This window comes from Embiotoca jacksoni, unplaced genomic scaffold (assembly GCF_022577435.1).
Source record: "Embiotoca jacksoni isolate LCO1_2020_lvr unplaced genomic scaffold, fEmbJac1.0.p SCAF_59, whole genome shotgun sequence".
Lineage (NCBI taxonomy): Eukaryota > Metazoa > Chordata > Actinopteri > Embiotocidae > Embiotoca > Embiotoca jacksoni.
In genome coordinates, this window is record NW_027185413.1 from 1,477,811 (window position 1) to 1,504,136 (window position 26,326).

Here is a 26,326-nt window from a genome sequence, read left to right on the forward strand (position 1 = left end):
ACATCAACACGTCTCTTTTAAACTTCTCCCGGTTCTCCAGACCGATCCACATTTGAATGACCTTATAATGTTCAAACTAGGACTCATCACTGTCACTGAATACGCTATTAATAGTGTCAAACACTCCTACTAACACATCCACTTCCTGTTCTCTCCTCCCTCACTGGCAGCACTTTCTTCATCATGTGTTTTCTGACTCGACAACTCTGAAGCTGCACTCCGACCGCATCACTTTGACAAGAAGCAAGTCAGTGTTTAACAGCATCGTTCACTGCGATATAAAGTAAATAACTACTGAGCGATTGGACAGATGTGATGGAGACACTGAGAAATATTTTACAATTAGCCATTAAGGTCAAAAAACAGTAGCTCACATCTGGAAGACAATTACTCGGTAAATGTGTCATTTATATTGATGAGTGTTGGTTTATTTCCTCCGACTCACACATCTGAGTAATTATTATTTACGTCTGATTTGGGCTATAATATGATATAATATATAATATACACAACCAGTCCAAAGTTTGTACACAGCTAATATTTGCAGAAGAAAACTGATAATATCAAAACTATGAAATAACATTTACAGAATGTACCAAAATATGTTTTATATTTTAGATTCCTGTTATACAGCAATACCCTTATTGAACTAATCCATATTATTTATATAGAAATCTGTGTGAATCACAACCTCACGGTCAGAAATACATCATGTATGAGATCAGTGCACTGCTTGCTCTTGTGGCATTTTCCTTTTTTGCATCAATTGTTGTAAAAATATTACAATGCTGCTCGAACCTCTTCCGTAAATCCATATACAGGCTATAATAAAACAGATAATTCTACGTTTTCTTCATTTTAATATTGCCTCTTCCTCCTAAAAACAGCCGTACAGTGACAGAGACAGAGATGGGCAGCTTGATATCAAACCTTTATTTTGTTACAGAGTTACCACTGAAAAACAGAGACTTTAGGATATCTGTCGTTATCGGTACGCTGTCGATGTTCACAGATTCAGTTCAGTCAATAATCACACCGTTCACTCATCCCCTCTGCAGTTAGCCCTCAATGTAGCGCTTTTTCGGCAGAATATCACAGCACAGAAATAATCCCGAAGTCGACCGCGAGTCATCGCTTGTTTCTGTGTGAGTCATTGAGTGTGATGATCACAGGATGGATGAGACGACTTTATTTCAACAGCTATCTTTACATGTACATCTCTGTCATGACGTGTTGGATCCCGGTTCAGGAACTGATTAAAACACACTTCCTGTTGAAACACATTGGAACTTGCATGATAACAAGAAATGTTACCAAGCAGGTATGAAAATAAAACAGGCGATAACACTTGAAACTAATACTAAAACTGAGATGGACAAAAACATTTTGGGGGGAATTTTTCTACTTCTCTCTTGAAGCACAGAATAGCAAAGCTAACAGCTACCTTACGCAAACTGTGAAGGAAAGTTATTCCACAGTTTTTCCTTCTAAGTATCGAAGCGCACACAAAGCAAGTTCTCTTGTCAGATTATGAATTACTATCTCAGAATTACAAGAAGTAAGCTCATAATTACAAGATGCATATTTCATAATTACAGGGGGGGAAAAAAATCTCATAACTAGGAGATATATTCTGGAACAGAAACCCTTTTCAAAATCAAGTTATTTCTTTTTAATTTTGAGATAGTAAATCACAATTACACGATAACATCTCCAAATTGATTTTCTTTCATGAGTGCAATGCGCTTCCATATGAGAAAAATTTATTTGGTTTTGAGTTACTCTGAAAATATGGTTTATATAAGCCAGCAAACAACCCTACAATAAATGTACTGTACGATAAAAACACAGTACAGTGTACATGTAAACTTAGCCACTAAGATCGTAGGTTGTGACATCATTTCTGTCATGAAATGTCATCTCCTGTCTGCTTTTTGTCCTCATTTTCAGGTTGTTTCCGTTTATCTCCGTCTCTTTGCCAGTCGGTCTGATAGCGAGACAAAACAACAGTGTTCACGGAAAATGTTGCAACTACGGACTTATTGTTCGGTGCAGATGTCAGTGTATGCTGCAATTATCACTATCAGGTCCCAAACATCCAAAGCGAAACCCGGCAACGTCTCAGGAACTCCCGGTTTTCAGGATTAACAGGCATGGTCGTACACAAATAGAAATAAATTAAAAAAATGGATTCCTGGATTATGAAACCATGTGGAATAATTACACGTTAACTGTAGTACCAAGAAATTCACATGACAGCAGCTTTTTTTTTTTTTTTTAAATAACACTTCCTTTTAAAATGTAAATAAATCTTGCACCGTACCAAACAGATGCCGGGCTGGGGCTCAGTCCACTGGAACTCAGAAATGAACTTTCAGAAGAAGACAATCTATTTAGCCAACTAAAAAGGATATGAAAACCATCACTGGGTGAATGAATGGGTTGGATGGTGGACCGACTCCGGGCCTGGCTGAAAATGTCTTGTAGCCTAGCCTATGCTAAACATTAGCATTTCCACTGAGCTAACACCCATTCAGTCTGGGTTTACTTACAGAACATGAGTGTAAAGATACAAATGTCTATTTACAGCAACAGAAACAGGAAACCATTACTGTCATCAATCATTATAAACAGCTATAAGCTCATATCTTCAACTGATAATAAATCTGATAGAAAATAACAACGCTGAACCTACAACAATTACCCAGTTAGACAATATTACAGCATCTGTTCTTTGTCATATTTTGTAACTTCTCATTTTGGATCCTTTTTTTTTCTTGCGTGGCATATAAATTATAACATTGTCTTAGATTCCTGAAATATGACGACTGTCCTTTTTGGACCGTTTTCTCGGACAGTCCAGCGTCACTGGACTATAGCACAGAGCAGGAGTGTTGAATGTGCACTTAATTTCTGTCCTCCCAAAAGAACTGTACAGTAATGAGCACACAACTCTGCAGAAAGCTTCAAAAAGGGAGGCGAGTTCTTGTAGAGGCGTTCGGTGATGGACCGGGGGAAGCCGCCGCACTGTGCTGAGTTTAAGGTTCTGAGTGATGGGCGTCACCAGACCCCAACCTCAAGTCTGTCAGCCCTTGAAGCCGGCTATCAGGAGTGTGTTGCTAAGGTCGACGGCGGGGGGGGTGGGGGAGTGGGGAGAGAGGGGGGGCTAAAGGGTCGTCCGGCCGGGAGCAAGGTCCAGACTGGGTGATGTGTTTTTTTGAAAGCCGGTGGAGCAACGGGTACAGCGAGAGGTCCAGGCAGGAGTGAGTCACACAACATCTTAAATCTTCGTATTGAAGCTGATTCAACTGACAAAATCATGAGTCCAGTCCAGCTGTGTTGTCGGGTGCGGCACTTCAGGCAGCGAGGCCAACCATGAACATGGTGATTTTCTGACACAAAGCATTTGCTTTTTCCCCAATGCATTTTCCCAATTATTGATCTGTACCTTAAAATTATTTTTAAATGTCACTCTTTCCTGACTGACTTGTGTCAATCATATTTGGCTGCTTTCAGGATCCTCAAACAACAGTTGCAGAATACAACAAATTTCCAACACGTGTTAATACAAGATTTCCTCCTTGGCCAGACCGACCGTCCACTCGTATGAGTGCACATGGTTGCTATGACAATTAGCAACAAATATGACAAGCAGATATAAAAAAGCTCTCATTCACATACACTAATCAAAAATATCTATATACTGTATCATATCAATAGAGATTTAGTAAAATAAAGAAACATAAAAAACAGATTATTATATGATCCGTTATAGTTCTGTGAGTCACTCACATTCAGTCTATTTGACATTTTTAGGATAAAACATCCACCAGCTTGTAAATTCAATGAGCATATAGGATGTGTTGTGACCGGCAGACCTTTAATTGTGTGATAATAGGGACTATAAGAAGGTCAGCTGTGTAGCTGCAAGCAGAACAAACAACTTCCAACCAAGTACCCTTCGTATGCAAGTAAACCAACAAATGCTCATTTTAACTAGTATAGAACAAGTTAAAATGAGCATTTTGTTGGTTTACTCCAACAATAATCCATTATTGGTCCCAAACAAAAGACTCTCCAGCACGGCAAACTCAACTTCAGTCAGCTTGACCCATTTTCATAAACAGAACTAAACCGAAAGTCAAGTGTTTAATGTTAATATGCAACACCGGGAGAAGCACTTAGGATATAACATGACGTAAAACCTGCTTTCTACATCGCCATTGTAGAGGTGTAGAAGTGAAAAATGTGTCTAAATATAATCTAATTTTCATATATATACTTCAAAATAGCAAATCCAGAACTATTACTAGGATTATTTGTTCTACACCATCAAAAACATGATGTTATAAAGAGTGTTTTCCTGTGGTTTGGCTCCTAGTTTTAACTGTTGGGTTCTGCTTTTCTGGTTGTGTTGATAAGGCACAGCGACATTTTGCCAGTGAAAGGCTAATTCTTGGGCTCACCGTGAAATTATGTGCAGGGAACCCATGAAAGGGGAGCGTCCATGCAATCACTATACTTGTTTTTTTTGGCACAATTCCACAATTCCAGAGATTACTTAGATCCTCCTATTACTTCGACTCTACTTCAGCACAGATGCAGGCTGGGCGGTGCGTTCAGGGCTTTAAGGTCATTTCTCTCAAAATCACTTCATCCTCTGACATGCAAGTTGTGCTTTTCAGTCTCTTCGTCAAAAATATTTCCGTCAGCAAACCAGAAACTGCAAAAACTGAAATTAAGTAGCAGTAATGGAAAAATACTATCACAATAGCCTACTGAAAATACAAAATCATTTGAAAAACCATGTATGACATCATATTTATAAGTTACGAACATAAATATGCTGTAAGGCTTCACCGCCGATACTTTGATTAGTGATTCTTAATAATTAATTTCTTATTAAGAAATAATCCAAAGGTTTTCCTTGCAAACACAAATCATATTCCAAAAACAATTTATCATTTCCACGACACCATAGCTATCAAGGCTCAGGCAAGAGTTCTGTCAAATAATTTTGCTCAGCAAAACGTACGTCCTGCTAAAAGTACATAAAATTACACTCACGTGTACAACTTAGAAACGAAGATATTCACTTTATAATATCTGGTTCTGGTAGCTTAACTGAAATTATTTTCCACATACATCAAACTAGATAATATTTCTGACATTTGATTACAAATCATATCCCACAACATCTATCATATCAAAATATATACCTCTTTGTCTCTGGGACTATTTACAGTGATAAATACATGTATTTCTGTGGGTGATTTCTCTTTCCAGTTTTACTGTATTCATGTTAAAGACTGAAAACACGGAGTGGAAATGAACAATTCTGCCTCATTTTTGACATATAAATGCACATTCCTCCAAATGTGTTTTTACATTAATACCACATCTTCATTTACTATTTGTATGTCAAGACAAAATATTTTCAAAATCATTGAGGCAGGTAAAGCAGGTTAGTTTTACACATAGACAAAACAGTGAAATGGTTGAATAAAGACTTTCTGTTATAGTAAATTAAAGAAAAACCTTCAGGACATTTGCAAAGTGAAGCCAGGATTTTGGGGCTGACAGCAAATACAAATACAGTCCACCTACTTTTTAACCATTTACCTGTAATTCAGTAATTCTCTGGTAAACTACTGCTTAGTTTTGCTTCCTCTACTGATACTGGGCTGCAGTTCGGGCGAAACAATTTAATGGAAAATATCAAATTGAGTTTTTTTTCAACACGATTGCTTTTGAAATTGCAAGCATAATCATGTATTTCTTAAAATAACCGGATATAATACATTGTGATTGGTTGTTGAGGCCCTCCTTGGATACTTGAAAAAATTGGCCAGTTTAGCTTTCATTTAGTAAGATATAATATCAGTCATGAGCCCGAAAAATTATTGTATTCAACAATAAATAACTTTTAATTAATGTATTAATCATTATTTATTATAAGACTACACTGTATACTGTATATGACAGTGAAGATGGAAAAGAACAATATGTGAATTACTGTTTGTATCCGCCATTTGTCAACCTATCGCCACATTTTGGTAATTAGGGTACTTTATTGATTTAAGAGATCACACTCTTTATGTAGCAAGAGCTCACTGCTCAGCCTCAACTAGAAGACAGAAGCTGTGGAACAACACGTTCACTGTGACAGCTCAGTGGTCACAAATGTGAAAGAAAATAGTTGCCATATTGAGAACGGTTGCTTACACTCACCATCCTGTCCACTCATAATTATTCACATGAATCCCAATTAGTTTTATTTTATGAACCAACTCTAATATTCACATAACTGTAGTAAATGTCAATGGGCATTTATTTGCATTTTTTTTTCTGATTTATAGCTGGCAAAATTGACTGTGACTCCTAAAAACATATTAATAACAATAACAATTAATAAAATAAATTAGATAAATAATAACTGCACTCTTTCAAGACAACCTGGGTTTAAATAGATCTGTTCAGCTCTAGCTGCAGCATTGGCTAAAATCTAGGACTGGCCCTGCATGTGCTTTTATTCATTATGTAGCCCAACAACAATGACAATTTCTTAGTCTGGGATTTTTACATTAAAATATGAAAACAATAAATACAATTTTCACATAGGCCCATATACATAAAACTTTTGGTCTTTGATTAAGTGATTGCACTGCGTTTTGGTGCAACAGTCACAAAGACTTTAGCAAGTACTTATTATAATAGTGGCAAATGATGAAAACGCAAAGTTTAATTTACATGAAAACATCCTTTCACATCTATATCAAAATATTGTCTCCACTATTCAAACCAATGTTGTTCACAGCCTGCGAAAAACTTGAACTGTGCAATAATCTCATTAGTAACTTCCTTAAGCTTTAAGATTTCTGTGTTTTTACAATACATATTTCTTAATTCTTTATATAACTATATATTTGCGGTTTAAATTTAAACTGATAAAACTAAGCAACATTTGTTTTATGGAATCCTTTACATGCAGCTTTGTTAAATCAGTAAATACTGTATTAATGAAGGCTTAAAAACCTGGACAACTTTTATCAACCCGGTATCACAGCAAAACGTGAAATAGACACGGCAGTCTACAACAGCAAAACGTGAAAAAGACACATTTTGCGCGGTCTAGGCTTGAAAGTTACACGTTTTCCTGTTGTGGACAAAAATGAAACCTACTGCACGCGTACAGCCATGTGATTTACAGGAAAATGAAAGTTAAAGCTAAAACGTGGTTGGGGATAAAAACATGGTTGGGGTTACGAAACTGAAAACAACTCTACAAAAGCACTGTCACCTCCTGGATTCAAACCTCATTGTGCCACATGACTAATACCACCATGCCACCCCTCCTACCTCCTAATACCGCCCAAATAATTATTTTGTTGCCTCTGTTGCGGTACCTTGGTCACATGACATTTATGTATGTGGACGTTTCATGCTTTCAAAATGTGTAACTTTCACGCCTTGACACCCCAAAGTGTGGCTATTTCACGTTTTGCTGTAGTGGCTATTTCACACTTTGATACAACTTCAAATGTTCACACCAGCTTCTGCCTGTTCTCAACGAACATCCTGCTAAAAAATAATGACAGTAACACCACAAAGCTAGCTCAATGGTTGCCACAAGAATGGGAATAGAAACCTTTATGAATCCTTTTCTTTAAACATAGTCAATGTTTCTTGTTGACTGATCAGGGTACTTGCTTGAAAGCTCTACATCTCATAACTTTGCCCAATTTGAATTGTTAGCAGGAAAAGAGAATTTGTCTTTCAGTTGAATAGCCACTATAAACATCTGTCACATTCAGTCACAAGCTCTTGTAGAATCAGCCTGTTTGGCTTAAGTACTTCCTGTAATAAATTTGAAATATTAGAATATACACATTAGAATATAAATCCTCTCCACTATTCTGTATTCTATTAAAAACACTTCAACACATGGACAGCTCCTTACGACCTCATTAGCAGCAGCGTCATCATGTCCGGCATCAACAGCAGCGTAATGTTCATCATTGCCCGAATGCAAAAATCAAAGAGAAACCGAAGGGTACACAAATTATGTAGATATCTACACAGCAACAGGGCTAAATGTCCACTGTATTCTACTATCATTTTGAAATGGTAAGCTGCAGTAAATGTGCTTTCCTAAATTCTTCACAATCCAAACAAGAGGACCTTTGTATTTCCAGGCAGATTCCCATTAAAATGTTTACGGTCATTCCATACAGTCCTGCACTGACACAGTATATATGCAACTTGCACGGAGCCACAATACTTTTTTTTTATGGCACTTGGGGACTAAGTTCAATAAAGAATGTAATCGTAATGTAAACATTGGGCTAAGAAAACTTGAAGTATTGTTTGTTGAATTGTCTGATAACTTTTATACATTTAAAAAGATTTAAAAAAAATTATTTTAACATCAATGTACTGGAAATGTAATAATTGTAAACACTTTAAGAATTCCGCCACACATGCAAAATAGTAAAATAAAGGAAGAGGGAAATTTTACAAAACAACAGTACTCTGGTATTTGAGAGTAAAAGTAATAGGGCCACTATAAAGGGGACAATTTTGAGAGTAAATTAATGATTAAGTTGTGATGTCAAAAAATTTTAACATGCGAATAAAGTTTAAACTTTACAAGAAAATGAATCTCTGTTCTGAAAATAAAGCTGTCATTTTGTATTTTGAGAATAAAAATCTATAAATGTAAAAAAAAAAAAAAGAAGTATTTTAAAATTCTCCTGTAGTCAACAGTTGGCTGAGGATCTGAAGTTTTGGGTTTCAGTAATACCTCACTGACTTTATAACTGCATATCATTAAAATTACAACTTATGCCTTTCTTTTGAATAAAATTGTTCTAAAATTATAACTTTATCCAATATTTTATAGCTGTAACATTCAGTAAAATCATCACCATACTCCCCAAATAATATGAACTTTTTCTTGTAGGACTAACTTTAACTTTATTCCATTCCATTAAAATTTTTCACAACTTCACTACTCTCAAAATATTATAATTTGTTTCCCAACAGTGGCCCTAATACTGCATCATAATAATACCCACAGTACTGACACGAGGAGACAGCAAAAGCTAACCAAATACATCAAAATAACTTATTTCCTTCAGTCTTTGGACTTGAGTATGGTCTGACTTTGTTCAGATGATTGACATGCTGCATCTGTCAGTGTGTAGTACAGCTAATAATACATAGTAAGGATAATTCATATACTGCACACCATGGAGACAGGATGGAAAAAACAGAGCACTTGTTTTACTATATTTAAACACGATATATGTCCCATAATATTGTTCTTATCAAACAAAATCACAATACTACAATCAGCCAAGAGATATTGTTATTGCCCGGAAGGGACACAGTTAAGACTGTGGGTTTAATTTTCCTTTCTGGCCATCCACCCTCGAATGTACAAACACATCACAGTTATGGGCTTCGAATGTAACTTTCCATCTTAGGGAATTTAGTTTCTCGGTAAAGTACGGTACAGTATGCGTTTACCTGTGTTTGACAAAAGGATGAAAGCTGGGAGTATAAGTATAAATGTTGGTAAGGTTATGCCGATCACAGCTGATCTTGCAGCAAGAAAAATGTGAGGAGTCATGAGGCTGATTCCATCCTTACTGGCAGGGAGATCTGGGACAGACCACAGTTTGGAGTCTCTCCTAACAAGGCTCAACAGGTTTGTCAGCACACTGTCCTTGTAATGAAGAAGCATGTACACTCAATTTTTTTAGATTTACGAAAAATTGCCTGGCTGGTCCAGCAGTCCATGATAAAAATAATGAAATAAATAAAAACACAAGGAAAACTGTTGAATTAAGCGCACTCCTTACACATTGGGCCCTATAGTCCTCTGTTATTGGCCAGTTGAAGATTAGGGGTGGGGCTAATTGGGTTAGGCTTGTGAACCTAAGTGGATCTTCAACCTGTTGCTAATTGGACTTAGTTTTCCTACAGTAAATAGCATGACACATGTATTCAGTTGGGTACAAAACGAGCTGGGATGCTGAAGTGACACAGGTAACCATATTGAATACTGCGCCCTTATTAGCCAGTTGAGAGGTTGTAGGTGGGACAAGCGTGTCTTTGACTATCCCCTCTTGACTGACCCTGGATGGTATTTGGATTGGACTCAATTATCTTCCATTTCTGGCTCAATCTGGTGTCGTGTGTGTCGGCTCTAGCAGCATATCCATTGCAATGTTGCACGAGTCAAGTAACTGATTTTTATCACAAGTGTATGGATGCGCTTAACACCAAACTTGTCATTCTTTATAGGCCAGCCCGAGAGTAGGAGGTGGAGTGTGAGTCAGGATGGGGCGGGGTAAGGTCGGGGGCGGAGTTGGACTCGGACGCCCATACATCCCCTGCATCTGCCTGTTGGGGTAGTTGGGGTGGTTGGGGTAGTTGGGGTGGTTGGGGTAGTTGGGTTGGTTGGGGTGGTTGGGGTAGTTGGGTTGGTTGAGGTGGTTAGGGTAGTTGGGGTAGTTGGGGTGGTTGGGGTGGTTGGGGTAGTTGGGGTGGTTGGGGTAGTTGGGGTGGTTGGGGTAGATGGGGTTTTCTTGAAAACTTCGAAGGTTTTCATGAAAACGGTTGCTGCTCTCGTCGTCAATGCGATTGCTGTCATCACACAGGCGGTGGTTACTGTGGAGGTCGGGGGTGGGAGCCCGGTCTTGGATGTGGACAACGTTGCTGCCAGACTTCCTCCTCAGAGTGGACTCGCGGCTGGACGAAGCGACCGACTGGCAGTCTGAGCCGCCGTCGCTGCTGGCGGCTGTCCCTTCCACCGGTGTGACCCTGATGGTGGTGATCGCCTGAGGGTGGGGGTGAAAGGGTGGAGTAAAGTTGGCAGCGGGGCTGAACGGCATGTTGGTGTTGATAGAATTGGGGTTGAAAATAAGGTGAGCATTGTTAATGTTGGGATTGTTGGGATTGAAACCGGGGTGCTGGAAATTGTTTGGATTATTTGGATGTAAGGGATGTAAAGGGTGCACGACGTGTGGATGGCTGCCGTACACAACTTCTCCTCCACCTCCTCCCATTCCTCCTTCCTCTCCGTCCCCACCACCTTCACTCTCCGTTTCAGTCCCCGTCACACTCCTCCTCCCGTCCACCGACCCGCCATCCCTCAGTGAATCACAGCTGTCTGTGTGTTGGTTCAGATCATTAAGGATGAAAGCTGACTGTCGCAGGGACGCTCGTTGATCTGGCGGTTTCCATCGCCAGGAGCCACTTCCGTCCGTGCTCGGAGGTTTCACCACTGGTTTGTTTCCTCTGGACTCTGGGTGGGCGTCGACACGGACAATACTGCCACTTCTTTCCAAACCTCCTCCTAAAAGAGCAAGACAAGTTCATGACTCAGACAAATGGCAACAAACGGAAATGACAACGCTTCAGATACAAAAATCTTTTCCTGTTGCCTAAAAGTTCTGCATTCTCGTGCAGATATCTCTTTCTATGGATTAATAAAACACAAAGGGCCTGATTTACTAAGATCTCAAATGAAAGGTACTAAATTGCGTGTTCCTTCCAAAAGTTTGTAAATTTTTTTGCACCCGTTTTGCGGGTAATTTACTGAGTAATTGCATCATTGAAATCAGGTGCAAATCGCTGTATTTAAATGAGGGTTTACGTGTTAAAGTGATTCCAGCATGGAAAACAGAGCAACCGCAAAAGGAAAAGGAAATCTGATACCATTGAAATTAAGAAATATAAATATAACAAGAAGAAAACGCTTTATAGGAGATTATCAGCAAGAAAGTCAATACTGTGAGAAAAACAAAAAGGTGAAAAAAAGGCTTAATAATAAAACGTCGGCAAATAAAAGAGGAGGACGGTGGATGAGATCCTCTAACAAACACCGATCAGCAGGTCCAGATCTTTCTTTGATGAACAGGTGACTTTTCATCCAGTGCCTCGCAAGTGCTCGTGAACCTTATGAAGCTACCTGTGAATTCTGCGGGACACTTTCAGGACCTGTGACAGCTCACCTGAATAACGGGACTGGTGGGATATCCAAGCTGCGTACGCTGGAATGATCCAGAGGCAGGACAATGCTGAGTCGGAAGAAGTTATTTAACTGTTGGTATTTTGTGACTCCTCCTTATTGTTGGCTGTCATTCATCATTCAGTTCATTCAATCACTCAGAAATATCATCACTTGACAAACGATATGTCTGATTAATTTATGCCTCTGACATCTCAACATTTTTTCCACGGGTGTAAAACCACGTTCTCTACGTATTCTTTAGTTTCCTGTGTCTCCTTCTCAAAACAATAAGAGCAGCTGTCTCTCAAGATTTGCGCATCTGATTAATACGTTCCTTTCAGTCGTACCAAAATACACAACAATCACTTCTCCTGTTTCTACTTTCAGGTTTAGTAAATGTCGTTGCGGGTGCTAAATTGTTCTATTTGCATGTTCCCTCCCAGTATTTTACACCTTCAAGCAGAAACGCCCAATATTACATATGCATGCAGGCAAACACGCAAAATGGACAACGTTTGTTAAATTGCACATTTGAAAGACGCAGTCCTCACTGCACGTCGTTAGTAAATCTGCTTGGACATTTTTTTGTGGGTGATGTGGAGTTTACACATGATTTTACGCACAGAAACCTTTAGTAAATCAGGCCCTAAGTGGTTTAGACACAAATGCATTGCTGATTTGCTGCTCAGTTATAAAGCAGCCAGACCTTAAGGGCGGTCTGGGACAGGCATGCTGTCCCCTGATTCAGAAATAAAATGGAGAAACAGCTATTAGTTTTTTATACACAACTCTATTCTTTTAAACGAGGGCTCAATAGTTGCCTGTTTATTCCTATCTTGCTCTTCCCTGTCTGACTGAGTGTTTTAACCTTTGTTCCCCCCGATCTCCTCTCCTCGTGTCTTCTGTCATTCCCGTTTGTTGTTGGCTGCCATGTGCTTAACTTCTGTTTGCAATAAAACATTCCATTTTATTCTCCCCATCTTCGCCTCTGTGTCTGCTCTTGGGTCCACAACCAGCTACCACACAACAGCTCTGTGCTGTAGTCAGTTATAATCTATTTGAGCTTATTACTTATCTAGGAATTGACTTCATTTCTAAATCCTAGCTTTTATGACTTTTGTAAAGCACTTTAAATTGCCATGTTAAAAGAGGCTACAGAAATAAACCAACCTTACAATTAAGTATGATACTCACTATGTTGAATATATAACTTCATACACCTAAAGCCACAGTGCTCCCACTGCTCGGTCTGTTCTTTCTTGCTCGGAGGATAAATATGTATATATATATATATATATATATATCTCACACTACCTCCTGGTCCTACTGCTCCGGTGGTGGAGGCGGGTGGTGATGGGTCCTGGTCTGTCAGGGCTCGGTACCGAATGGATCCAGTGCAGCTGACAGTGCTACCGCCATCCTCCGACCGAGGAGAATGTAGCAGACCCTGCTGTTTGGATAGGGCTATTACCTGGAAAATGAGGGAGACAGTGAAATATTCCAAGTTTTGTTGCTGCAATGCAAAAATTGTTTGTACATATACTACTTCTACAATTTGTAGTCTTTAAACAAAAGGCTGTAACTGTAGCCGTTCATAGTAACTAGAATAAAATCCAGATTTTGTCCCACAACAAACTGTGAAATAAGTTTTTGAGGAACACAAAAGAGTTCAAAAATGTGACATCTTGAGATACTTAAAGTCTCTCTCCTGGCATTGATTAAACCTCTAAACACGCATCTCTGTTTATCAAAATTGCATATTTAGATTTAAGAAGAATATAATCCTCTAATGCCTTACAGTGGCTTCAATATAATTCTATACCTTTGCTGTAATTCAGTATGTGTGGATATATGAATATGCAAAAATGTCCCAGCCTCTTCACCCACCCCTCCTCCGCTTTGCCGGCAGCTTGAAGTTGGTTCCTTCAGTACGCGACATACAACACCTTGGTGGTCTGAAAGTTCCGCACACAATGGGTGTCTAAATCATGTCATTCCTTCCATCTGCACAAGGAAACTTGGTGTTGTCATGAACCTAAATGGCTTTTCCTTTCACTGCTAGGCTGATGACTTCCATTTATTTTTCTCAGCAGCCCCTTCTGGCACAGACATGGAGGTACACACTAAGGTCTTCCTGGCAGATATCTAAGAGTGGCCGTCAAAGCACCAGTTGAAGTTCAATCTGGTCAAAGGGAACGGGTGACTTTGTAGACAGTTGACAAACCAACATTGGTGACACTGTCGTTCCTTGTATATCAAAGTACCCGAGTGTGAACTCTTGTTGTCAGCAAACATCGTAGGAGTACTTCTATTATATTCCTCCTGTCCGTTGTTCAGATGATTCTGTCCAGGTGCTCAGCTATGTGCTTCCCATTTCCTGCCCGGACTACTGCAGGTCTCCTGTTTTCTACAACCCGATCCATGCAGCTGGTGCATCGAGCTGCTGCTGGCACAATTTTTTCCTGCACCACCACGCTTCATCCTTGAATTTACTGGCTCCCTGCTTCCGCTCCCATTCAGTTCAAAACTTGTGTCAGTCTGCAGCTCTATCACACCTCCACACCAGGTCAAAATCTACACTCTACCATAACCAGCTCCCCTTCCTCTGGACATGTCACTTAGTGGACCCTGCGGCCGCTCACCCCGCCCAAAGCCTGTCTCTGTCTGGACCCGATGTGATGGACTCCCCATAGAAGTCAAATCTCTGTCAAGCTTCAGCAGCAGCCTGAGAAATCACAGTTTTAGACTAAACCTACACACGGCAATTACTTGTCTCATTTGAAAAAAATGACATAAAGTTTCTATTTTTGACTTGATCTATAGAAGATTAATCTGCATTTAGTGTGATAATAAATTGATTGCTTTATTAAGTAAAAATAGATTATTAATAAAATATAATGGACACATTTCACAATTCTTTGACATTCTAAAGATTTTATAATTTAGAATGAATATTAATCAAATTAATTAATATGGAAATATATAGAAAAATGTACACTAACTGAACATGCTTTGGACAAAAGCAACTTGGTGATTGACTTGCTTCGCTATGGGACATTTAAGTAAAAGAATTATTAACCTGCATGAGACGAGGTTGTCCTCCAGCACTGAGTGGTCTGCAGGGGATGGTGGTCTTCTCGGCCACTCTCAGCCATTTTTCCCTCACTGACCCACCTCCATCCATCATGCTGTCCTCTGATTCACTCTCCTGATCCCTACTGGTGGGATTTTCCTCCTCAGGAATGTGAACCAGCTGGGAGGATCCGGGTCGGGATTGAATGCAGACTCTGGCTCCACCAGCCATTCCAGTGCTGCCGTTGTGGGCTAGGTGATTATGATTGGCCATAGGAACAGAGCTAGCTGCCAGTTTCATGTACTGAGTTGGGATGTGGGCCCCAGCACGCAGCTCCGCTTCCTGAATTGCGGCTGAGGTCAAGTGGGCTCCACCACGGAGCTCTGTCTCTAGGCCCATGGCAGACGGTTCAGAGGAGCAACGCAGCTCCATGTTCCTCTGAGGAGATGAAGAGGAAGCTGGCCGGATTCCGTCCATCACCTGCAGAGACAGTTTCCTGTTGTCATTCTTATTCTTCCATTGGCTGAGCAGCTGCTTGGATCTGGTAGAGTCCATTGAAGCATGGATGGAAGCGTGACGCCGTGGAATACGACCTTCCTCCATTGAAGAGCCTCCGTGGGACCTGGAGGAGGAGACGAAGAAACTATGGGAGTTGGAGAAGATGACTGTGGCAGGAGGGAGCTCGTTTGCTCACTGCTGACGTGATAAGTTCAAATTAACAACTACAAGAGAGGATGAGTACAGAACCCGGCGGGTATCATGCAGAAAGACACCTAATTTGTGCACAAAAATGACAACACAATGAAAACACAAACTGATAATTTGTGATGTTACAAAATCTAGGGCAACAATTTGTTAGCATTTTAGACATATGTAAACATTTCAATAATATGTTTAAAGGAATGTTATGGTTCATTTCAGAGTACAAATAATTAAATTTGATAGCATTTTTTTTTGTAAAATTAATCTTCTTTTCCCTGCAGCACACTACCAGACTCCATATGGATTTCATGTGAAAAGAAACTGCAGTCAAGTATAGTTCCACATCTGTATGTATTGTATCTGTGCAAAGCTAGTAGCTAACTTGTATTATTAGCTGTGTTCTTTTGAATCAGTTTTCAGCATTTTGACTGGCTTCTTTCAATTTTGAGGCCTGAGTGAAAAGTTTGATTTGGCATGGCAACCATGAGAAATCATATCACTTCTGTGTACCACAGCACTTCCAAGTGCCCCCTTTCCCTTCCCCACCATGCTCCATCAACGAGCTTTTGTATCATCTGCTTGAGAGTGGTGCTTTCCAAGCATTTTTCAAATGACTTGTTGTCTCAGTTCCACCCACACAGACCTTCATCCTTCTTCCTCAGATAAACAGGCAGATCTATCATCTCTTAAATCACCCTTCAGCTTCTCTCAGAGCACATTAGAGATGGTAACAAAAGAGCTGAAGCACAGCAGTAAAATATTACGGAAATGAACCACAATTTATATTTTATATTCCAAAAGTATTTTATCTAATAAACAAGTCAATAACAATTTGTTAAGATGATGTACACCACAGTGTCTCAATCAATCAATCCAACCTTTTAAATCAGCACCTTTCAAATAAATTAAAAATAAATTCAAAGTGCTTTACAAGTGACTGACAAAATTACAGAATGTGTGTGGCAGTAAATGTTATGTCAACAATGATTTGGTCTTATACATGAATACTATTCATATAGTTTGGATATTTCCTCTGTGCTATGATTACAGTGGATGGGCAGCTGTGACTAGACAAGCTGTAAAGAGACAAACATGGACGTTTCACTCCCAATGTAGAGCCAAAACTGTCTAACTCAACCACTAGATGTGGCTGCTGAGTGAAGAGGCTCGTCAACGGACTCATCAGTTCGCTTTTCATCTAAGATGAAAGATGTCAGCTAGATATCATATATCTGTTCTTATGCTCATTATATCACAATATATTTGAACCACAAATGCTAGATTCTCTCACACCTCCAGAGAGTCTGGCCGATTTGTATCCCCACTTCAGCTGACGTGACAAGTTGCCACAGTTACAACCAATGAATGTCCAATAGTGATCAACGGAGCCTCTGAAAGTGCCATGCAAGCCTTACCAAAATTTGTAGATGGTCTTTCTGAGGCTAAAAGTACCTAAAGGAAATCGTACACTATGCATCTATTACTAGATTCAATGCAATCCAAATAAACGTCCTCATAAATCCTGGGTTTATCCTCTAAAAATCGGATACATCTCCTTAAACATGCCTCTGACTTCTCATGCAAACTGTATAGTTGTTTCCCTCAGTGTTGAAACAATTAATAGCTAGCATGCTCAATGAGTTTTTCAGTGAATACACATCAGTTAGCATCTTTCCCATCTAGCAACCGCAAATTACCATGCGCCCATGGGCATGTGGTCTTCAAATAAGGTGTGGGCAGGATCTGCCACTTATTGTCTCCCTTCATTCCTAATTCTTCCCTTTTCCTTATTTCCCTTGTGTGTTCCTCTCTATCTGTGTTTTGTTTACATGTCGTTTGTCTCCTGGTTGCTGAGTCCTGACTTTTTAGATTCCACCTCCGATTCACTGCCGCTGGTCACCTGCCACACACATGCATTCAATCTGCTCATCAGACTTTCACCGGTTAAATACTCTGGTCCTGCAGATACTCAGCGCCAGATTGCAGATTGGTGTGGTAAAGTTCCTGACCGGCAGTTTAGAGGAATTCTAAGTTACTCAGCCCTTAATGTTCTGATCTCTGTTCTCTCGTGTCCAGCAATCCAGCCGGGCAGTCGCCAGTTCCTGTTTGTTCAAGTTAAGCGTTTCCTCGTCACTCAGACCAACATCCATGTCGGTCTTTGTGCAACGGCCAACCCAGTCGCTCACCTCCACAGCTCCGTCAGTCACCAGTCATCTCGGCTCTGTCACTTTACCTTCGCCAGCTCAGTCAGTCTCCCAACACCTAACATGCCCAACAGTCTGTATAGCATGTGTGTTTTTCTGTCAGTCTCTGACAGTTCATTGATGTCCTTTTTGCTCCTTGTACCAGGTGTTATTTTCCCAGGGTTTCCTTGCCTTCCTGGTTTTTGGTCCTTCGTGACCTTTTGACTTGCCCTCTTGGTACTATCGCCAGTTTTAGTCTGCCTGTGTTTCTGGAACTGCCTCGCCCCTTTGTGCCTTAACCTGCTCAGCCATGTATATTCTTGCAATCTGTTGAGTAAAGACTTTACCTTGATTCCTTAGTTCTAATTTGTGCCTTTCGGTCCAGTCTTTCTGTGTTATCAGCTTAACAGTTCGAATTGGCCGAGATAGACCAACCTGAATCCGACCATGTTCATGCTACTGTTAAAAAAGCAAGGTCAGAAATTATCTGAAGAGGAGGAACAGATTGCCAGCATAAACCGTGGTTTCATGAGGAGTTCTAAGCCTCCATCTGCTTTCAGGTTGGTCGTAGTGCTGAACAGATGAAGCAAATGTCTGCTCAGCTGTTCCACCCCTCGCCAGGCTTGAGCTATTCTCTGGAGAGTCCAGGGACTGCAAGGTCTTTATTTTGAACCAAAGGTGGTGACATATGGCCTGACTCCATAGCATGTCCCCCAGCAGCCCCCGGTTCCTTTTGTTAGACAATATCCCCATTTTTTACCCAGATGAAACAACACATTCAACTTAATGACCAATTGCTGCAGCACCTCCTGGAGTGCCACCTTCATGTCAAAGCTGAGAAATGGGAGTTTTATGTCTCCACAGTCTCCTTTATGGTATCTATTGTCTCCAAAGGCAGTCCCCAGATGGACAGCACCATTGTCACAACTTTGCAAACACCAACCTCTGCTTATGCCAAGTTCCTGTGGACCCCAGAGGCAGAGAAAGGGTTTCAACGCTTCAAGAAGAGCTTCACCTCTGCCCCCATTGTTTTCACTCCTTACACCTTGCCAGAGGTGTCCGTGGTGGAGGGGGACGTCTGATGTGGGCACAGGAGCAGTTCTTTCTCTGAGATCCCCTCAGCTCCAGGAGACCTGTCTGTTCCCAGTGTGTTTCTCCCCTTCTCTGTTTTTCTCCTTTCGCAGCTTGTTTCCCTGCATCTCTGTTTGTCTTTTTTCGTTTCCCCCTGTCTGTCCTGGTTGCAGCCGTGGGTTCTCCTTCCTGCAGGCTCCTCCCCAGTTTCCTCCCTCAGACTACACATGAATCACCACCTAGCAGTACATCAACTCTGGTCTTCCTTTCCGCCGGCATCAGATCCTTCCGTCTGCAACGTCGGTACCACGACTCCGACCTCTGAAACCCGCCTGTCTGCTAGCTGCTAGCATTCTGATGCTTCGGCCCCAGCCCAGCTTGAGTCCATCTCAGTCCACCGGTAACTCCCCTGTTGTCTGCAGTTCCTCGTCTCTGGCCTCCGATTACTCACCTGCTATCTGCAGCTCTTCATCTCAGACCTCTTTGACTCACCAGATTTCCTCCCCTTGATGCTTCTCTGTCGCTCCACTGCTGTTTCAGGACCGTCGACCGACCTGCTGGCTCTGTGGACTCCAGCCCGGTTCCCTGAACCACACAGACTCTCTATAGACTCTGGGCCCAGCTCCGTCCTCGCTCTTCTGGTCTCTGACCACCCCTCGGACTCTGGTTCGGGCCATGTGACCCAGTCACTGGCTACTCACCTCACCGCCAGTCTCTGGCTCGGCTGTCATCAACTGGAGACTCCATTCTCCCTCAGGACTCATTCCTCTCAATCCACAACTCCATATTGCTGGTACAGCTCATAAAAACTTTAACTTTAACTGTGTTCTGCATCTGGATCCTGTTCTACACAAACCCTTCCTGATCCCTGCTCAGCACGTCGCTCAGTTCCGCAGTCCAATGGACAAGATGTGGGGACAGCTGTGATTAAGTCACTGCAGTTAGCTGTTAAGTATCTGGATCAGACCAGGTTTTACAATAACAGCTATCCAAATGTTGTGTACCACAAACAAGGTACACAACACAACAGGAAATAAAGGCCTGTTTCATGTGACGTTACAAAGGTGTTTCTGCCTTTAGCACTGCATCCAATGATCAGATGGAGTTCCTCAACCAGGAGTTGGATACCTCACTTTGCTGTTTCAACACTCAAAATCTGGCCACCTGTAGTAAGCATCTTATCCGGGTCCAATATAGAAACAATACTTTGCGTTGCTCATCTTCTGGTCTCTCCCCCTTCCAGTACACCACTTTTTAAAAACCCAGAGCAGACCAGGGCTCTCTACTCTAGACTTACCTTTGCACCGGGAATCCTGTAAAGTAGTTTCCCACTTTGTTGTTCTGTTCCCGGTCTCTAAATTGGTAAACCCTGCGGCAAATCCGACTTCAGCTTCCCCGTTCCATAAGGAGTCATCCCACATTCAACATTGGCAAAATCCAACCCGTCATTGAAAAAAGGCATGAAAATGTCTATTTTTCTGTAAGTTATCAATAAAATCCCAAACAACATCCAGTGAGAGTTGTTTTTTTCTTCCTGTGACTAAACGATTGATTAAAACTTGGTTGACTAAAACTTTTCTAATCAACTAGAAACATAATCCACTATTTCGGGTCAGCCCAAGTGACAAGGCAAAACCATCATGCAGTTATTAGGCCACTTCAAAGCAAACTTTGAACTAGTCCTGTTATGAAAAAACAAAAAAACTGCAAAGAAAAACATATTTTCAGTTTAGGAGTCCCACCTCAACTCATCGTAGCAGTTGCAAAGGTGTATTGAGAGAGAAGACCATGTGAATCTTATTGGAACAAAAAGTCCATAACACTTCTTCCTCAAACATTGAGTTGGGAGATTTAATGTGATTTTACGCTTGCGAGCTCTAGTAGTCACTGTGTTTACTGTTTTCTTAATTGCTAGCTATACTGGCAAGCTTAAAAACAAACATTTAAAATGATTCATGTGAAATTTGTGTGATTTCCCAGAATTGCCACACCAGAGGTGGTAAGTGGCCTATAGCAGCATTCATGAGAAAGTATGAATAAAACCAAAGTTATCATTTAAACTGATGAATTCTGTTTTCTGTCCTAAACTAAACTTGTGTATATGGACTTTTATTTCAAACAGCTACCTTGGCAGTGTGCTACTGCTGAAGGTCATCATGTTGTCCCGGTTGCCGAGTGGACTAGAGGGAGATATCACCTCCACCTCTGCGCTCGCTCTCTTCAGAGCGGTCAGAGAGGGCTCGCGGTAGGAGGAGCTACGGGTCAGAATGGGCACTGGTAGGTCCTGAATCAAGTTGTGGGACGAGGTCCTCGTAATGATGGGTTCTGGTTGGCTGGGAGCCAGGGTGTGGTGGCCTATCACAGGACAACAAAGGGAAGTCAAACTGTTAATGTCAAGTGTTGTTATGCAAATCTGGCTTTGGTCAGTTATAAGTGAAAGAGACACTTCTCTAATTTTACAGAAATAACTATTCACTGGTTTTGAGAAGTCGTGCTTGGCTTGTGAAAACAGTAACAACATGCAGCATGTGGCTTGTCCTGAAATACGCCATCAAGCAGCAGCATCAAAGGAAGTGTAGGATCCACCATGATGGGAGCTTGACCCATGTAGGAGCCTAAAAATTCAGTTCTCAGTCTCTGCATCAATTTTGACGATTCAGTCTTTAATCTGTCAATTGCAGATCGACCAACTTTATGTATAGTATAACACTAAAACCTGGAGAAGCCCTTTAAATAATCAAGTACAATAAAATAATGTTGCACTGGTCATCTCATTCCACAGCACCTGTCACTTTACATTCATAGTCCAAGCTGTATTTATTTATTTTAATTTCATTTGTTTTTTTGTATATAGTCTCTGTGTGTGTGTGTATTTATTCATTGCTCTTGTTTTTTTTCTCAAATAATAATTTTGTATCTATCTTATTTCCTATATATTATAGGTATTTGTAAATGTTTTCATATTGTGTGCACCATGTTTGTCGTTTCTATGCTGCTGTGACGAGTAAATTTCCCCATTGTGGGATTAATAGAGTCAAATCTAATCTAATCTAAATAATTTAAAGAACCACCGTGTCGGTATGACACAAGCCTGAAAAATGACAAAAAACTGGATAAAAAAACAAACTGCCCTTTGTCACATTGCACAACAGCTGGGTGTGCTTTTTATTTATTGTTTAGATCTGTTGAAATAGTCCACCAAAAGTAGTTCCCTACGGTTGAAATGCAATCAGCTCTTCTTTGGGTTAACCACCGAATTTGATTGACACATCCCAAAGGAACTGCACGAACCACCCATAGGTGGTAGACAAATAACTTACTATCTTTATCCTTGTTCATGTTTGACAAGATGCAAACAAGCGGCAACCAACAGTGACGTCACCCGTTGGTTTGTGAATGGCTGTTATGAAGTCTCGATTTCAGATTTTGGCCGGCACCATCTTACTAGCTCCGAGCGGTTTGGAGCAGGAAGCTGGAGGGGAGTGAGCAGTGGATTTGACTCAAACTGATTGGAAACCCGCCGATACTACGTCCCGCCCACCGATAGCTGTAACCTGACTGCACCACAGGGCTGTCAATCAAACAGATATGCCCCAAGAAAACTGCTTTTTGAAGCTTATTTTCTAATGAATGAGAGATTATTTTCAGATGGACCTCCAGAAAACTAATAAGAAGGAGTGACTTTAGCTAACAACACCGAGATAACTGCTGGACACATTTTATTCACTTTGTATTTGATGAGAGAAGTTGAATGGGAGTCTATGGAGCCGGAGGCTTTTTGGAGCCGACCTCTAGTGGCACTCAGTGATATTGCAGCTTCCGCATCGACCTCATTTTTTCAGACCTGGGAGCGACGTCCCCTTTTATGTACAGTCCATGGATGCAACAAATTCTATCCAGTTATGAAAAAGGCCTGAAAAGCTGGCAAACCATCAGGTTTCAGAATGTTGCATAGTCGCAAATTGTGAGTAGTTGCAAGTTTCAAATCATCTCATCGTGAACTTTTGGTCTAAACTGGCCTTAATGCTAACTTGAGGCACTGAACTCTTTCCTATAATTTGTATTGGTAAATGGTCTGCACTTGTATAGCGCTTTATCACCTTATCGGTCTCAAAGTGCTTTTACACTGTTTCCCATTCACCCATTCACACACTAATGAGGCTGAGCTGCCATGTAAGGTGCTCGCCATCAGGAATATATTCACACACCAATGGTACGCTATTGGGAGCAACAGTTTCAGTGTCTTTCCCAAGGACACTTAGGCATGTGGACAGGAGGAGCCAGGGATTGAACCGCCAACCTTCCGATTAGTGGGCAACCCACTCTACCATCTGAGCCACAACCACCCAAATTCCAAAATTAATCTCAGTCAAGCAAAAACGCCAAAGATTTTAAGGATCCAGCATCTCAAAAGAAAGTATGTGCTACTTTTCTGTGCTTTGTATGAGTTTTAATTGTCATTAGCCCACCTGAGGTTAAGGATTGGATTTTTTTGGACTGAGAAAAGCTGAAACACTAGATCCTCTGATCATGTTATAATGACAGTTATGTATAGTGTATTTTATTGAAGTGTATTTTTGTAGTTGTAGTTCACATGTCAGGGTGATGTAATATGTAATTTTAAGAGATACCCGGCAGGCATGGATTTACCTTGGTGGCTATTACTAATAGCAGATTGGCTGACATTGGGTAGCGAGGAAAGGGGTGGCTCTCTTAAGATGGGGATAGGTGGTCGACTTCTGGAGCGATCTTGACTAGGTTGGAAATTCCCCACTGCATACACACCCTGCAAACAAACACACACAGTAAGACACAGAGGAGTATGCAGCTAGTTTAAATACAGTAGCCTGGTAATAATATTTTTGTAATCCATAATTTTAAACTAAAGAGCAAATGATTTCCACCTTATCAGCAAATTCAGTCCAAAAAACTAAATGATCGAGCTAATGTCGAGGTGAAAGTTATAAACTTAGATGGATGTTGATTGACATCCGAAAATACAAGAACGGCGACAGAGCGCAGAACATAGAAGAAGAGTCTGACACAAACTGAAACCAAGAGAGTGGAACATAAAGTTATAGCAGGAAGCGCAGGACAATGAGGGACTGATGAAACCATCACGGGCAGGATGTGACCCAACTGAAACGAGATGTGAAAACTGCCAAAACAAAACAGGAAACCCAAATAGAAAGACAGGAGTCAAGACAGACACCATGATAATTTCCTTGAGATCTTATACTTCTCTTCTCTTCTATATTTATTTGACTGTTATAGATACTTTGTTAAATATGATAAAAATCTTATGGATGAAAATACTCAACATTGACTCCACCTCAGCTAGGCACTAAACTATGCTGCTGGTATGTTAACGCACGTATAGTAAAACATACAATAAAATACTTTTATACCATAAAGCTAAAAATGGCCATTCTGCATGATGCAATTTCAGTTATATTCCATTATTACTTAAGTAAAGAATGTGTATTAATAAAATAAAATAATAATCTAATTAATAATGATTGCTGATTGGCCCAATCACACCCCACCAGCGCTGCCTTGTCACACCTAGAGCCAAACCACAACCAACACTGTGACACGGTAAGCTTCACAGGTTGTTGAAAACATTCTGCCAAAGCAGTACACCTGGAATAAAAAACTGTTTACCGAGAGAGTAATTACATTTTTGTTTTGTGCAATCAACTAATCAGCAACTTCCCTGCCAAACCTGACCCACTGCTGTACTGACGCGCTGCAGCACACAAAACAAGTTGAGGCAGCCAATCAGCCTCAATTCATCTTTTCATGTTTATTCTAATGATAGATCATACGAAGGCCCTTAGAATAGCCAAATACAACCTGCAGGGTCCTAGATGCGTTCAAGCAAATCTACACAATGTAGAACCAAATGAAAATCACAGAGATGCTTTTCCTACTTAAAGAGTTGCCTTTTTGCATAAACAGTTGGGCTTCCGCAGGTGAGATTTATCCAGTTTAACTGTGTTACATAACTGATGATTCTCCAGCATCTAATAGAGAGTTGATGTTCACTTATTCACTTATCTGTAGCCAGAGATTCATCCTGCAGGACAAGGCAAAACAACACAAGTGTTGGCAGCTGAAGAGTGCTGTGTTAGTGTGTGTGTCTGTGTGTGCCTGTGTGTGTGTGTGAGAGAGTAAGTGAGTCAGTGAGTGAGAGAGTGAGAGAGTGAGTGTGCATGTGTGTGTGTGTGTGTGTGTGTGTGTGTGTGTGTGTGTGTGTGTGTGAGAGAGTAAGTGAGTCAGTGAGTGAGAGAGTGAGAGAGTGAGTGTGCATGTGTGTGTGTGTGTGTGTCTACCTGCTTGAGCTCAGCTTCATGTCTGTTTTTGTGGATGCTGGACGTGTCTATCAGAGTGCGTGTGGGCTGGAGGGTGATGGTGTGTGGGAGGTACGATACTGTGAGAGTATCCACCAGACCTCGAAAGCTCCAATTTCCCTGCGTACCGCTTGTATCAGTGGCCATGAGACGTGGTGTGTACATGGAGAATTAGAGCATTTTGAAGTATTGAACCACGCGGGGTGGAGTGAGAATATTACATTTAAAAAAACACGTATTCTGCAGAAACATGCAGAGAGACGGGATCCACCCGTCGCGTCCTGCATTGGGAGAGGAAGGATGCATTTGCTGGCCGCATTTGAAGGAGCCTGAGGAATGGATGGTCGAGTCAAACGCAGCAGTTGGCCTTCAAATACAGCTTTTGAAGTATGCAGCGCCTCACTTGGGACACAGATAACGTATCGCCCTTCAAGGGACTAACCACTTTACCAATAAGTGGTCTGTTCAATGTACAATTAGCTATTATGTGGTATAGAAATGAACGATGACAAAAGACAAATACGGTAAAATGAATGGACTGAGGGGATTCAGAATACATCTACATTTAAAAATGCTATTTGAAACAGAGGTAAACATTTGAATTTTTGATGGCGATAAGCTTTTGAAATATTTTTTTCAACAATCCTTGAAGAATTATTTTTTCCAATAAGGGTTCTTTGGATTGAAAAAAAGGTTATTAATGGAATTCTTAATCCAACAAACAACCCTATAAATATCCTTATTCAATAAAAACGGTTCTTCAGAAGCAAGTGGTTGTGGGTAAAACCTCAGCCCATCTGGTTGAACCCTTATTTCTAAGAGTGTATTATAGACAACCTGTTGTTTATTTATACATCCCAACTGGATTATATTTTGAGTACGCCATCTGAAGCCGGTGTGAGACAGCTACATACATTTTTTT

At 40.8% G+C, this 26,326-nt stretch overlaps 1 protein-coding gene across 1 annotated transcript in view; it reads right to left on the reverse strand.

The window, feature by feature from the left end:
• Window positions 1–918: 918 nt before the first annotated feature.
• The window catches only part of plppr4a (phospholipid phosphatase related 4a), a 51,043-nt gene continuing 25,635 nt past the window's right edge, over window positions 919–26,326 (reverse strand). The window contains exons 7-11 of the mRNA XM_069173317.1: window positions 23,702–23,837; window positions 21,178–21,406; window positions 15,102–15,717; window positions 13,337–13,493; window positions 919–11,365 (exon numbers count right to left, since the gene is read on the reverse strand). Of these exons, the coding sequence (XP_069029418.1) occupies window positions 10,299–11,365; window positions 13,337–13,493; window positions 15,102–15,717; window positions 21,178–21,406; window positions 23,702–23,837 (2,205 nt within the window). The 3' untranslated portion in view covers window positions 919–10,298. The remainder of the gene's footprint in view (window positions 11,366–13,336; window positions 13,494–15,101; window positions 15,718–21,177; window positions 21,407–23,701; window positions 23,838–26,326) is intronic.